Source organism: Jaculus jaculus, chromosome 18, assembly GCF_020740685.1.
Source record: "Jaculus jaculus isolate mJacJac1 chromosome 18, mJacJac1.mat.Y.cur, whole genome shotgun sequence".
NCBI classification, from domain to species: Eukaryota; Metazoa; Chordata; class Mammalia; order Rodentia; family Dipodidae; genus Jaculus; species Jaculus jaculus.
In genome coordinates this window covers 37,715,350-37,728,460 of record NC_059119.1, presented here as the reverse complement: position 1 = coordinate 37,728,460, position 13,111 = coordinate 37,715,350, and the positions used below count along the sequence as shown (strand labels likewise).

Below are 13,111 nucleotides of genomic sequence, written 5' to 3'. Positions count from 1 at the left end.
ATGAAAATAATTTTCAAAAACCAACAAATTATATACTTGTTCAGGATACAGTACATAAAATGATATGCTGAATGAGTTATAATTGCTATGTAGTGAAAGGCCCAAGAATTCAGAAGCTCAGAAATACTATCACGCTCCAAAGGGAGCTTAAGCGGGCCCCTGCATACCTCAAACTCCAGGCTTTACTCTCTGTTAGAAGCAAGTAGAGAATCCCTCTTCTCATTATATCAGAGCCCACTCCTAATATAAAACTAGGTAAAAAGGGCATGAGATAGCCCTCAAGGATGGGAAATGAGTAATAAAGTAAACCACTTATTTAGTTTCTGTAAATAGCCTGCACCATAAGCCTTAATAGCCCACACTGTAAGCCTTAGTAGCCTTAATAGCCCACACTGTAAGCCTTAGTAACTTGCACCATAAGCTGTAGCAGCCTGCTTCAGACCACCAAGGTCATAGGAGGCTGATACCATACTCTGTTACCCCCACCTAAGGAATTGCACAAGTGCTGACCTCCAAGGTCACAGGAGACTGGTACCACACTCTGCTACTCCCACCTAAGGACCTGCGCAAACGCTGACCAACAAGGTCATAAGAGAGTGATTGGTCCATGAGGGGCTTGAGCAAAGTAAACTAATTGGCTTAGAAACTGTGGGGTGGCACAAACTGACTGGCTAACACCCTGCAGGGGCTCCTGATATTAAATAATGATTGGTCTAATACACAGGCTTTGTTAGAAACCCTATAAAAACTGCCCCGTTCCTGCATTCGGGGCTCTGCAGTCCTCTACCCCTGTGAGGTGTACGACTGTGGGCCCCAGCGCACTTGGAATAAAATCCTCTTGCAGTTTGCATCAAGACCGCTTCTCGTGAGTGATTTGGGGTGTCGCCTTATCCGGGCAGAGCGTGGGGGACCCTCTGCGGGGGTTTTTTCCTACAGTAGTTCTCCATAATTATTTAATAAATACATGTAGGACATGCTGACTACTGTATGCTTTTAGAGCAATTGCATGGTTAATTGAGTCCACAAAAGATTAGGCCTGCTGTATTTAACATTTAGCTCCCAGACCATTGGAAGAAAAACAGAATACATCATTTAAAAATTTGCAAACCCTGATTATCACTTATTTCCCTACATATAAAACATCTGTTCTGTGATTATTAAAAATTTCCAACTAGGAAGATTTGGCTGGGACTTTGGATAGCATTTCATTGGGCTTCCACAGCAAGGGCTACAGGATTATCACAAGCCACATACTGCCTTCTGCTCAAATTCCCTGTGCTCATGATGCCTGGGGAACCATCGCCACTTACTTTGGGGCGCTTTCTTTTGAAAGTTTTATTTACTTATTTATTTATTTATCTATTTATTTATTTATGAGAGAGAGACAGAGAGAAAGAACGGGCCTCCAGCCACTGCAAACTATCTCCAGATGCACATGCCCCTTTGTCCATCTGGCCTACATGGGTCCTGGGAAAATCAAACTTGGGTCCTTAGGCTTCACAGGCAAATGCCTTAAGCTCTAAGCCATTTCCCCAGCCCTGGGACACGCTTGTATTGTATGTATATCAGTGCCAGGGAGCACGGTTGTGCAGGTTGACCTGGGTCATACACAATTTACAAAGTTACAAGTGAATGGACCAGAGGGACTATGCTCAGATCCCCCATAAAGATTTGTTTTTCCTCCAGCAGGGAAAAGAAAGTGACACAAACCCTGCAGAGTCATTTGGTAAAGGTGGCTTACGTCAGACTGATAAGTACGTGTGCCGGAGATCCTTGAGAGGGGGCAGGTAGGTAGGAGACTAGGACCCCACAACGACGGGATCAGGCACCCCAGTAAGTTCCCACTCAAGCCTCGGCTCCACTGCGGATTCTGTGCCTCCTTTTTGTCCTGCTTATACACCCCAAAATGGCAGGAACACTTGAGAAAGTACCAGAGGCTAGAGAAGTGTCAGGATGAGGGGGTTCCGGTTGTCTGGATGGGGCTAAAAAACAGGACAGACATCTAAAAGGGGCATGTGATGGGCTGAGTGTGGCAGGCTCATGTGTTTGAATTCTTGATTCCCGGCAGGTAGTGCTGTTTGGGAAGGTCCTATAATCTTGGGGAGCCGAGCTGGGGGAAGTGGGTCACAGTAGAGTGGAGAGGGCTGGAGCCCCATGTGTCGTTTGCTCTGTTTTCTGCGTGCACTGGTGACTATGTGAGGAGCCAGCAATCACACCTGTCTTGGATTCTGTAACAGACAGCTTCAGGTTCACGGAGATGAACTTTCAGGTCAGGCACAGTTATGGAGGAAGAGATTTATTGAAGCTTACACATCCAGGGGAAGTTCCATAATGGCAGAAGTTGGCCTGCCTTCACAGGACCAGGCAGAGAGAGAGAAGCACAAGCCTAAAGGTCAAAAGCCACAGCACACTTCAGGAACTCCAGCTAGGCACACTTTGCATATCTTTAGATTGAAATGGAAACCCACCACCACACCTTAAGATCACCCAGTGACATTGCCTCCAGCCAGGTAGCCAGCAGATGCAAACTACAAACAAACAACTGAATATATTGGGGGCCATCTATCCTATTCAAACCACCACAGCTTCCCTACATGATATAGCCCCTAAGCTGAAAATAAATGTCCTTAAGTTTCTTCTGGTCAGGTGTTTGTTCACAGAAAATGCAAAAGTAACTGCTACAGGGAATACAGAACACTTTTTAAGTCTTATTTTTAATAGGCAGGCAAACTGAGTATTAAATATTCTCATCACATTTCAAAAATATATTCATTACAACATAAAAACAAAAGGCACAGAAAGTAACAAATTCTTCATGAAAAGAAAACTTCCTATGTTCTATGAAAACTGTACGTTGTTTTAAGTGAATCCCTGAAATCAGAAACTTCAATATTATACCCTGACGCACAGGGCATGTATCAGCACACCATAGGTTCATCCTACAAATTCAGTGTGGACGCAGTAAACGCGACCTCCATCATCTCACAGTGAGCAGTACAGGTGCGGCCAGTGTCCGCCCACGGCAGCCCTCCACTTCAGCAAGCGCTCCTGGTGCAGCCTTCCGCACCTCGTACTCCAAAGCCTGTTTCTATTGGACATACTCACACTCTTTGGGACCCCAGGAAGGAAACAGCCACGGTGTGCCCAGGCTGACACCTGTGAATCTGGGCCTGGGTGACATTTCCAGCCTAGTCTTGAAACTTCTAAAGTTGTTCTTTGGGGACCAAGGACACTCTGAAAGTCTATTCTTCTCTAGATTTATTAGTTATGCATTTGTATAATCATCAACTACAATTTACTAAAACCACATTGAGTAATCTGAATTAGGACTTTAAGGGCTGAATATTGGTAAATACATGATTTAACTACTTGGATTTTTGTCTGCACTTTATGTCTGATGGAGGACACTTTAGCCTCTATGTTAAAAGAAGAACAGAGGCATCCACACTTAGGAGCCTGTCAAATTCAAACAAACACACTGACATCAAAGACTGCATTCACATTGTGAACACTTTGCTTCAACAAAAAAGTCATTCCTTACATTGAATACACATCATGTAAGAAATTTCTTTTTCTCTGCAAGTGACACATATGTTAACACACAGCTTTAAAATTGGCCTGGTATACACCTTTCTGTTATCTTAACAGGTCTTAAAATTATGTGGGCTGCTAAGTTTTTCCTAAGAGTGTATTAAAACTGAACAGCAGTATTTTAAAGGAAAAGTTTTGTACAAGGTGGAAATAGTAAGCCATTTCATTTCTGAATTGCTTACTCAAAGCTAACTTCATTTTGGGCTGGAGAGATGGCTTAGTGGTTAAGTGCTTGCCTGTGAAGCCTAAGGACCCCGGTTTGAGGCTCGGTTCCCCAGGTCCCACGTTAGCCAGATGCACAAGGGGGCACACGCGTCTGGAGTTCGTTTGCACCTGGCACGCCCATTCTCTCTCTCTCTCCCTCTATCTGTCTTTCTCTCTATGTCTGTTGCTCTCGAATAAATAAATAAAAAATTTTTTAAAATATTTAAAAAAAAAGTTAACTTCATTTTAACACTGGGAATGACTTTGCCTCACTTTCTGCTAATCCAGTTTTCATCGATATATAAGTCTGACTGGAACACCACCTCACTCTAGAGTGGTGACAAGTTTCAGAATATACAACATGGTACATTCAGAGAACAGTAACTTATTGTCATCTCTTAGGTTAACATGTGACTTCCTTTATGTTTTTCACTCATTATCAAAATGTTTTCACCCAACCTTCTCAACTTGAGACCAATTTACCCCTAAACAAGAACACAACAAAGGCAAAAGAAAACAAGACTCACACTCCTTGCAAAACCTAAGTTCAAAGATCTTCTCAAAAGCTTAGCAAAGTGCATTTAGCATGCATGTGAAGAAGATATTGTATCGGGAACAACTGAGGTTTATTCCAAGGGTTCTAAAGTAACTTAATGTTTAAAAATCAGTACCACGCACATTAACAAAGTACAGACAAATATGATTAGTTCCGAAGAAACAGAAAAAGTATTCACTTAACCTTAATGCTATTATTTAAGAAAAATGTACATGGACTCAGCAATCTAATAGAACGGAACTTCCTCAGTTTGGTCAAAGAAAGCTGTGACAAAACCCACACTAAAATCACATCTCATGGTAAAATTCTGATTGTCTCCCCCTAGTATCAGGAGCAAATAAAGCTCATTTACCATGTATAGTAAATATTATGCTAAAGCTATTAGCCTTTGCAATCAAGCAGTAGAAAGAAATAAAAGGTATAGAGAGTACACAGGAAGACATACCTGTTTGCATATGAGCAGAGCTTCTATAAAACAGCCATTAGAATAAGTGGAATCACTCAGCAAATATAAAGTTCATATAAAAAATCAATTGTGGGGCTGGAGCTTAGCAGTTAAGGTGCTTGCCTGCAAAGCCTAATGACCCATGTTTGACTCGCAGATCCCAAGTGAGCCAGCCGCATGAAGGTGAGGGAAATGCAAGGCTGCAATGCCCACTAGGTGATGCAAGCATCTGGAGTTAAGAGTTCACTGGCTGAGGCCCTGGTTCACCAATTCTCTCTGTCGTCCCCCCCCCACTTTGCTCTCTCTAAAAAAATAAGACCAAATGTTTTAACATATACTTCACAAAAATAGGTATTAAAAATGTACTGGAGAGGGCTGGAGAGATGGTTTAGTGGTTAAGCACTTGCCTGTGAAACCCAAGGACCCTGGTTCCAGGCTTGATTCCCCAGGACCCACGTTAGCCAGATGCACAAGGGAGCGCACGCATCTGGAGTTCATTTGCAGTGGCTAGAGGCCCTGGCACACCCAATTCTCTAACTCTCTCTCTGTTGCTCTCTAATAAATAAATAAATAAAATAAACAAAAAAATGTACTGGAGAGATAGGCTTAGCGGTTAAGGTGTTTGTTGTCAAAGCTAAAGGACCCAGGTTTGATTCCGCCAGTACTTACATAAAGCTAAATTCACAAGCTGGCACAGGCGTGTCTGGAGTAGTCATATTGGCTAGAGATCATGGTATGCCCATTCTCTCTCTCACTCCCCAGGGCCATCAGCCACAGTAAATGAACTCCAGATGCATGCACCACTTTGTGCATCTGGCTTACGTGGGTCTTGGGGTATATATACATATATATATATAAAGTAAATCAAGTCTTATTGTTAAAAAATTATAGACCCTAGAGGGAATCTTCCACTGTTATTGGCCAAAAAGAAAGATTTAGCCCATTGAAACATCTTCGAAGTGTCTGGTCCATACAGTTTCCACTCTTGCTTGGTTTCTTTAAAAAAAAAAAAAAACATTTGATTTGCCATTATCCAGTGTTCCCCTTTGCCCCTCTAAGACCCCCAGAACGAGAACCCCACGCTCTGCCCGGATATGTCGACACCCCAAATCACTCACAAGAAGAGGTCTTGATGCAAACTGCAAGAGGATTTTATTCCAAGCGCGCTGGGGCCCATAGTCATACACCGCACAGGGGTAGAGGACTGCAGAGCCCGAATGCAGGAACGGGACAGTTTTTCTAGGCTTTCTAACAAAGCCTGTGCATTAGACCAATCATTTTTTTTAACATCAGGAGCCCGCGGGGTGCGAGCCAGTCAGTTTGTGCCACTCCATAGTTTCTAAGCCAATTAGTTTAATTTGTTCAAGCCCCTCGTGGACCAATCAGTCTCCTATGACCTTGGTGGTCAGCATTTGTGCAGGTCCTTGGGTGGGGGTAGCAGAGTGTGGTATCAGTCTCCTATGACCTTGGTGGTCTGAGGCAGGCTGCTACGGCTTAAGGTGCGGGCTACTAAGGCTTACAGTGTGGGCTATTAAGGCTTATGGTGCAGGCTATTTACAGAAACCAAATAAGTGGTTCACTTTATTACTCATTTCCCATCCTTGAGGGCTATCTCATGCCCTTTTTACCTAGTTTTATATTAGGAGCGGGCTCTGATATAATGAGAAGAGGGATTCTTTACTTGCTTCCAACAGAGAGTAAAGCCTGGAGTTTGAGGTATGCAGGGGCCCGCGTAAGCTCCCTTTGGAGCGTGATAGTTATTTCTGGGCTTCTGAATTCTTGGGCCTTTCACCCCCAAATAAAAACTCTTTATAAAGGCCTCTCTTACAGAAGAAAGTGGACAAAACACTTATCTTCCTTAGACTCCAACAAACATGGCTTCGGGGGAGTGTGTCGATTGCTATAATCAGTATTTCTTGCCATGGACCATATGAACAGCTCACTTCCTATCAATTTGTTTTGAGGTGTGGCTCCTTTTGTCTTTTTCCTCAGCTCCTGGGCTTCAGAAGCATTTTACCTCCCACTTTTCTTGAGAAGGCAAACCCCTCCTCATAATTACCATTCTAATTAATGCAGGATTTCTGAACTAAGCTGGATCATCCAACTGGTGTTTTTCCCAACAAGACAGCCACCTTATTCTTTTGTGCCATCCTGAGAAATCTGTCAACCTAAGGATGGCCCCAGATGTGCTCCTCTGGCCTCTGCACACATGGACACAGAGCATGCATATCTGCATACAAGTATATACACATACATACAACACACCATACCATGTGTACTGTTCACACACAAAGTTCTCTAAAGTGAATCCCTATTTTCTCCAGAAACACTACTTACACGAATGTGTTTTCCTTCTTTTTGCGGCATACATTTAAGATGCACATTATGATGTATCAATACATAATGACATAGTGAGATAGTTACTACAGCACAGCATATTCATCTAATGCTTTCTTCAGCTAGGAAACTGTCTTCCTTTTCAATAGCACCTTTCACCTTGTTTTTTAAACATTTATTTTATATTTATTTATTTGAGAGAGAGAGAGAAAATGGGCAGGCCAGAACATCTAGTCACTGTAAAGGAATTCCAGACACATGTTCCCCTTGTGCATCTGGCTTACGTGTGTCCTGGGGAATCGAACCTAGGTCCTTTGCTTCACAGGCAAGCGCCTTATCCTCTAAGCCATCTCCTCAACACTTTACCTTGATTTTTTAATAATCTGCTTGATCTCTCATGAAAAACAAGTTCCATTATTTTTATGTGAAATTTAAAATCTTTTTTTGCATGTATTCCCCTCCTGCCACAGATATACTTTACTTTGGAACATATTCTCCAGATAAAAATATATCCTCACAAATGAGAAGCAAAGCATGCCATCAACCCACATCCAGCCCCAACTACAAATTCACTTTTACTGAAGATATTTGATAAGCACCCACGCTGAAAGAAACGAGGTACAGTAGATTGTTCATTCCTTGCTCAATGTAGTTTAAGAGCTGCCTTCCTGAAGGTTCAGGACTGCAAGTTTCTTTTAATCCCTTATTGGGGAATAAGAAGCCCAGTCTTAGAGTCAGAAGCAAGCCAACAGTTTATAGGGCATTAGCAATGCTTTGAAATGGCCAGGGTTTATCAAAGATCAAGCATGTTTTAGACCCTATGCTATGAATTGTACATAAAACACTGTTAAGCTAAAAGAAGTTACAAAGTAGGTGTTATCACCCCATTGTATATCCAAGGAAAGTGAGGCACAGTGCATTCCAATGACCTTCTGGGACACAGAAAGTGTAAGAGGGTTGGACTAGACCTCTAAGAACACTTCTCTATCATTTAGCCACCCATGGACAGTGGTACACCAGCTCCAGACAAGGAAGGGAGCTGTGAGTAAACACAGCGTAACTAATAGTTCCTGGCTTTTAGGGGAAAGGCCAACAGTAAATAAGCCCTCTGTCATTCAGGTACCCAGAGACAATGGTATGTCTGCTCCACAACAGGAGGAGTGCTGAGCAGACAGTGGGTAACTAATAGTCTGGACTTTCTAGGGGAAAGACAGACACATAACTAAAACCTCTCACTGCGCCATCATCAGTGGCCACCATAAAATCAACAGCACAGTCCTGAGTGAAAGGACCTGTCTCAGGAAATTCCAACAAGACTTTCAGCGATAAAATGTGATCATGGTCTTGAAGAACTACTACATGCTTCCCAAGCCAAGGCAAGGTCACAGGCAAATACCCAGGAGGGGCGCACAGATGGAAAACCTGAGGGACAGTTTAGCCCAGACAGCTTTAATGGAAAGAGGTATGGTGCTTCCAGGAAGATAGAAGGATTAAGCTGAGAAAGTAGGGGCTCCATGGCCTTCTGAAATGTGGCCCTAGATGAGGCTGCACTCTAAACATCAAGAGGTAGCTGTTTTAAGGAAAAAGTCAAGTGTGTGTTTTCATCTAGTTCTTCCATTTGGGTGCTTTGTGATCTTGAGCTAGTGTCCTCTCTTTGCTGTGCTTCAATCTGCTCATCTCTAAAATGGAAGCATCCAAAAATGAGGGTGTAAGTTAATGATGCAAATCTCTCCACACAATGCCTGGCATGCAGTCAAGGCTCTAAAAGTGCTGGTAGTTGGTGGTTCATAAGATACACAGGGTAGAGGTGATAACTGGCTCACTGCAAACACAGTGTAACATCTGTGAGAGCACATTCCTGCCCAGTGGATATTAGGCAAATGAGTATGCATGTAAAACCCACACGTCAATCCTTACCATTTCCCTTGCATCTGTACTTTCCTACAGTACAAATCACTGGGAATGCAGAACACTCACTAACAAGCCATTACCTCATAGAGTCAAATTCAACTCAAATTCAACTACCATGTTCGGCCACCAAGAAATGTGGGCTGGAGAGATGGCTTAGTGGTTAAGCACTTGCCTGTGAAGCCTAAGGACCCTGGTTTGAGGCTTAATTCCCCAGGACCTATGTTAGCCAGATGCACAAGGAGGCGCATGCACCTGGAGTTTGTTTGCAGTGGCTGGAGACACTGGTGCACCCATTCTCTCTCTCTATCTGCCTCCTTCTCTGTTGCTGTCAAATAAATAAAAATGAACAAAAAAAATTTTTTTAAAGAAATGTGTAATTTTTAGTGGTATATATACATGAGAAAATGTCTTAACTGTATATAAATAAAGATAATTTCTCAAAAAAAAAGATAATTTCTCATGAAACCTGCCTTGACCCTAATTTATGGGCTGTCTTGAATTCAGATAATAAGAAAAACATAACTCTAAATTTAAAAATCACTTATAAACCAAAGCAAACTGGAGAACTGCAAAGAAAGGCAAAGTAAGTCACAGGAAGAAAGATTACATTTTCAGGGGCCACTGGGGTGAAAGAGTCTCTTGATGCCAACACTTGGCCAGGAAGCATTAGAAGCAGCAGGAATGCCACCCCAAAAATGATGGGGAGTGTGGGCACATGCTTTTAATCCCAGCTGAGGTTGTAGAATCACTATGTGTTTGAGGACAGCCTGAGACTATAGTCAACTGCAGGACAGCCTGGGCTATAGCACGATGCTACCTCAAAAAAAAAAAAAAAAAAAAAAGGAGGGGGAAAGGGAGGGAGAGAGGGAGAAAGAAAGAAAGGAAGGAAGGAAGGAAGGAACTATTAAGAAATGGTAGAATTTAAGCATTTAAATCAAAGGCAGACAAGTGAATCTGTCCAAAATTCTTCAATAATTTAAGGTAATCTTCAGTGTTTCCTAACAGAGTTGCAATATTAGAGAAGATCCCATTCCACTGAGGCATGTGCTTATAAGATAAACAATAAGAAAACGACTGCCACAAACAGAAGCAGCATTTCCTTGGCCAAAAGTTGGCCATGTATACATGTATGTATATATGTATGTATGTATGTATGATATATACATATATATCATATATATATATATATACACACACACACACACATTTTTTTCAAATATATTGTAATGTTTAAAAAACCAAACAAGTCAGTCACTTCCCTCAAAACCACTCACAGTACTTCCCTGAGAATTACTCTGAAGTGGAACAATCACTGCTAAGGGTTCTGTCTCATGATTTTCATCATCCTACTTCTAATTTACCAGAAACACCGTGCCATTCTACTGGTTTCTTACAACGTATTTGAGAGCCAAAGAAAATGCAAGTCAACTGACTTCAGGTTGGCGAAGTCGTCTGCGTAGAAGTGTAAATCTGCTTACCTGACAGGATTGGCACCACCGGCAATACACCTGACAGTGTGCTGTTCACGGGTTCATATGGGGAACCTTTGAGCTGATCATTTCCTGGAAACCACAAAGATTGGGCTCAGATCTGTAAATCTTGTAATTCAAGCAGTATTTCACTGATGAATCTGAATGTTAATCCTGTTATGACTGTGTAACAAGAATATACCAAAACTTTCAAAGATTTTAAGAGCATGATTTTCTTTTTCTTCTGTCTTTGTTGTCCTCAGTCTCCCAGAGCGCCATGAAAATACTAGAGCACAACCCAGCCTGGCTACCAGAAAACTCTCACACTTAAAAAAAAAATTCTGTTTATGAGACAGGCCGGCGAGAAAATAGACACACCAGGGTCCCTGGACACGGCAATTACCTCCAGGTGCATTTGGCTTATGTGGGTCCTGGGGAATGGAACCTGGGTCCTTGGGTTTCACAGGCAAGCACCTTGACTGCTAAGTCATCTCTCCAGCCCCCTTCTTCCACTCTTTACGAAGGAATGGAATCTGAGAGTAAAGACCCAGTGGACTTCAAGAACCTATGGAAGGAAGGGGACCAAGGAGAGGCTCTATTTTGGTTTCCTCCCCAAACCATGGTATATGGTTGGAAAGCAGGTATACTGGCTATTCAAGAAATATTTCTAAAATAGGTTTTTATATAATAGATTCTGAAATGGCTGCTAATGGGCCAGACCAATATATCATGAACGTTTCTACTGTGATTCTTGGTGGAGATTAAAGGTGCCACATGTTTTTTGGGCAATTTATAGATTCCTGTGGCCTCTGGCACATAAGTACCAAAAAGTTTGCACCAGGGGCTGGAGAGATGGCTTAGCAGGTGAAACGCTTGCCTGCGAAGTCCAAGGACCCATGTTGTACTCTCCACATCTCACATAAACCAGAGGCACAAGAGTGAGGCAAATGCAAGGTCGCACATGCCCACTAGGTAGTGCAGGAGTCTGGAGTTCAAATTCAGTGGCTGAGGCTCTGGGGTGCCAATTCTCTCTCTAAAATATTAAAAATAAATAACTAAATTTTCACTGGGATGGACAGCTGTGATCAGTTGTTTTTCTTCTCCCTGAGTTAATTGTGCATGTTTTAACGAAGGGCGAACAGCAGCAGTTGATTGAAGAGTCAACTAATCTAAGATGACATACTGGTTTAACACACATATGCCTTTTAATCAAGCTTGAGGGGGAGGAAAATAAAATGGGCACCAGCTGTCACTGTCTCCAGGATGCTCATTCCCCATCTAGGGAGAAGGGAATGGAGGACTGGATGGCCTGCTCAGGGACCTAGGGGCCACATGCCTTCTGAGAAGGACCAGGCAGGGGCGATGGGCTTACCTTGCAGGCTCTGATACATGCGCCAGTAGATGCGCAGACAGTTCTCCTCGTCAGTTCCACGCTCACAGTAGCAGCTGTAGAGAGACGTCTGCTTCAGGGCTTCTGCGGCATTATGGCATTCATCCGTGGCCTCGAGGCCCGATGCCAGGTTCAAGTCGGTCTTCTTGCTCGCCAAGCACTGCCTCAGCCTGCGGTAGTTGGTGCGACAGCCCCGCTCTTTCCAGCACTGTTCCTTGGCTTTCATGCAGTCCACGCGGTCCCCACCGCTCAGCTCTGCTGACAGGAGCAATTCTGCAGCGTGAACGCAGAATTATTTACTGAAGAGCCAACTCCAGGCCCAGGAGAGGGTGGGGGCCTGATACAAGGACGATTGGTCCATTGGGGGGGAATACCCTGGGCAGAGAACTGGTCCACCGCTTTGCCCTGCCTCAATGCCCTCTTCCCTAGCCTGTGATCTGAGGGGGTTTGCCCAGGATCCTGCAGCCTGGAGCCGCTGTCCCCATGGCTGGTGCCCCGTGAGCGGCTCAGGCTGTCACCTCGCCGAGCAGCTCTGAGAGGAGCCGGGCAGCGGGAGGCGTCGAGTGGCGGCCCTGCATGTGCCGGTGCCGGTGGGGAGGTAAAGCAGAGAAGCTCTCCCCAAGCCCCTCTCCCGACGCGGCGCTCGCCCGCGCTCCACCTGCCGCGCTCCTTCGCCCGCTCCCGAGGACTCGTTCTGTCCGGGCGGGAGCAGAGGTTCGAACCTCTCGACACCCACAGCCGAGTCACAAGCGAAGGCGACAAGCCACCACTTCCCAAGCGGAGCCGTGACCTCTCCCCCTGGCCTTCTTCACCGCACGCCCTGCAGTCTGGGAGCATCTAGGGCGCAGTGGTCTCCGGAAAGACCCGGGGACAGAAGGGCCAGCGGCGGGCCTGGACCTACCCAGCAGGGGCAGCACGAGGTACAGAGCCGAGAACATGGTGCTGGGCAGCTGATCCCCAAGTGCGAGCAGCCGGCGGGTCCCTGGTGCTGGGCAAGCCGGCTCTGGGCCTCGGAGCGCCGCCCGCACCGCAGCGCCCCGCTAAGTCCCGTCACAGCTCGGCCGGCTCTGTGGGTGGCGGGCAGGGGCTCTGGTCCCGCTCGACCCTGAACCTCGAAAGCGCGCTGACACTAGAGCCCGAAGTCTCTCCTTCCACCCTCCCCCTCCCTAGCTCGCTCCGGGGGTCTCCCTGTGGGTGTGGACGCGCCC

General features: G+C 44.7%; 1 protein-coding gene across 1 annotated transcript in view; it reads right to left on the bottom strand.

Annotated features, from left to right (window-relative positions):
- The window catches only part of LOC101614636 (GDNF family receptor alpha-1-like), a 31,693-nt gene extending 18,852 nt beyond the window's left edge, over positions 1 to 12,841 (bottom strand). The window contains exons 1-3 of the mRNA XM_045137632.1: positions 12,805 to 12,841; positions 11,886 to 12,176; positions 10,523 to 10,606 (exon numbers count right to left, since the gene is read on the bottom strand). Coding sequence (XP_044993567.1) covers positions 10,523 to 10,606; positions 11,886 to 12,176; positions 12,805 to 12,841 — 412 coding nt within the window. The remainder of the gene's footprint in view (positions 1 to 10,522; positions 10,607 to 11,885; positions 12,177 to 12,804) is intronic.
- Between the last annotated feature and the right edge of the window lie 270 nt (positions 12,842 to 13,111).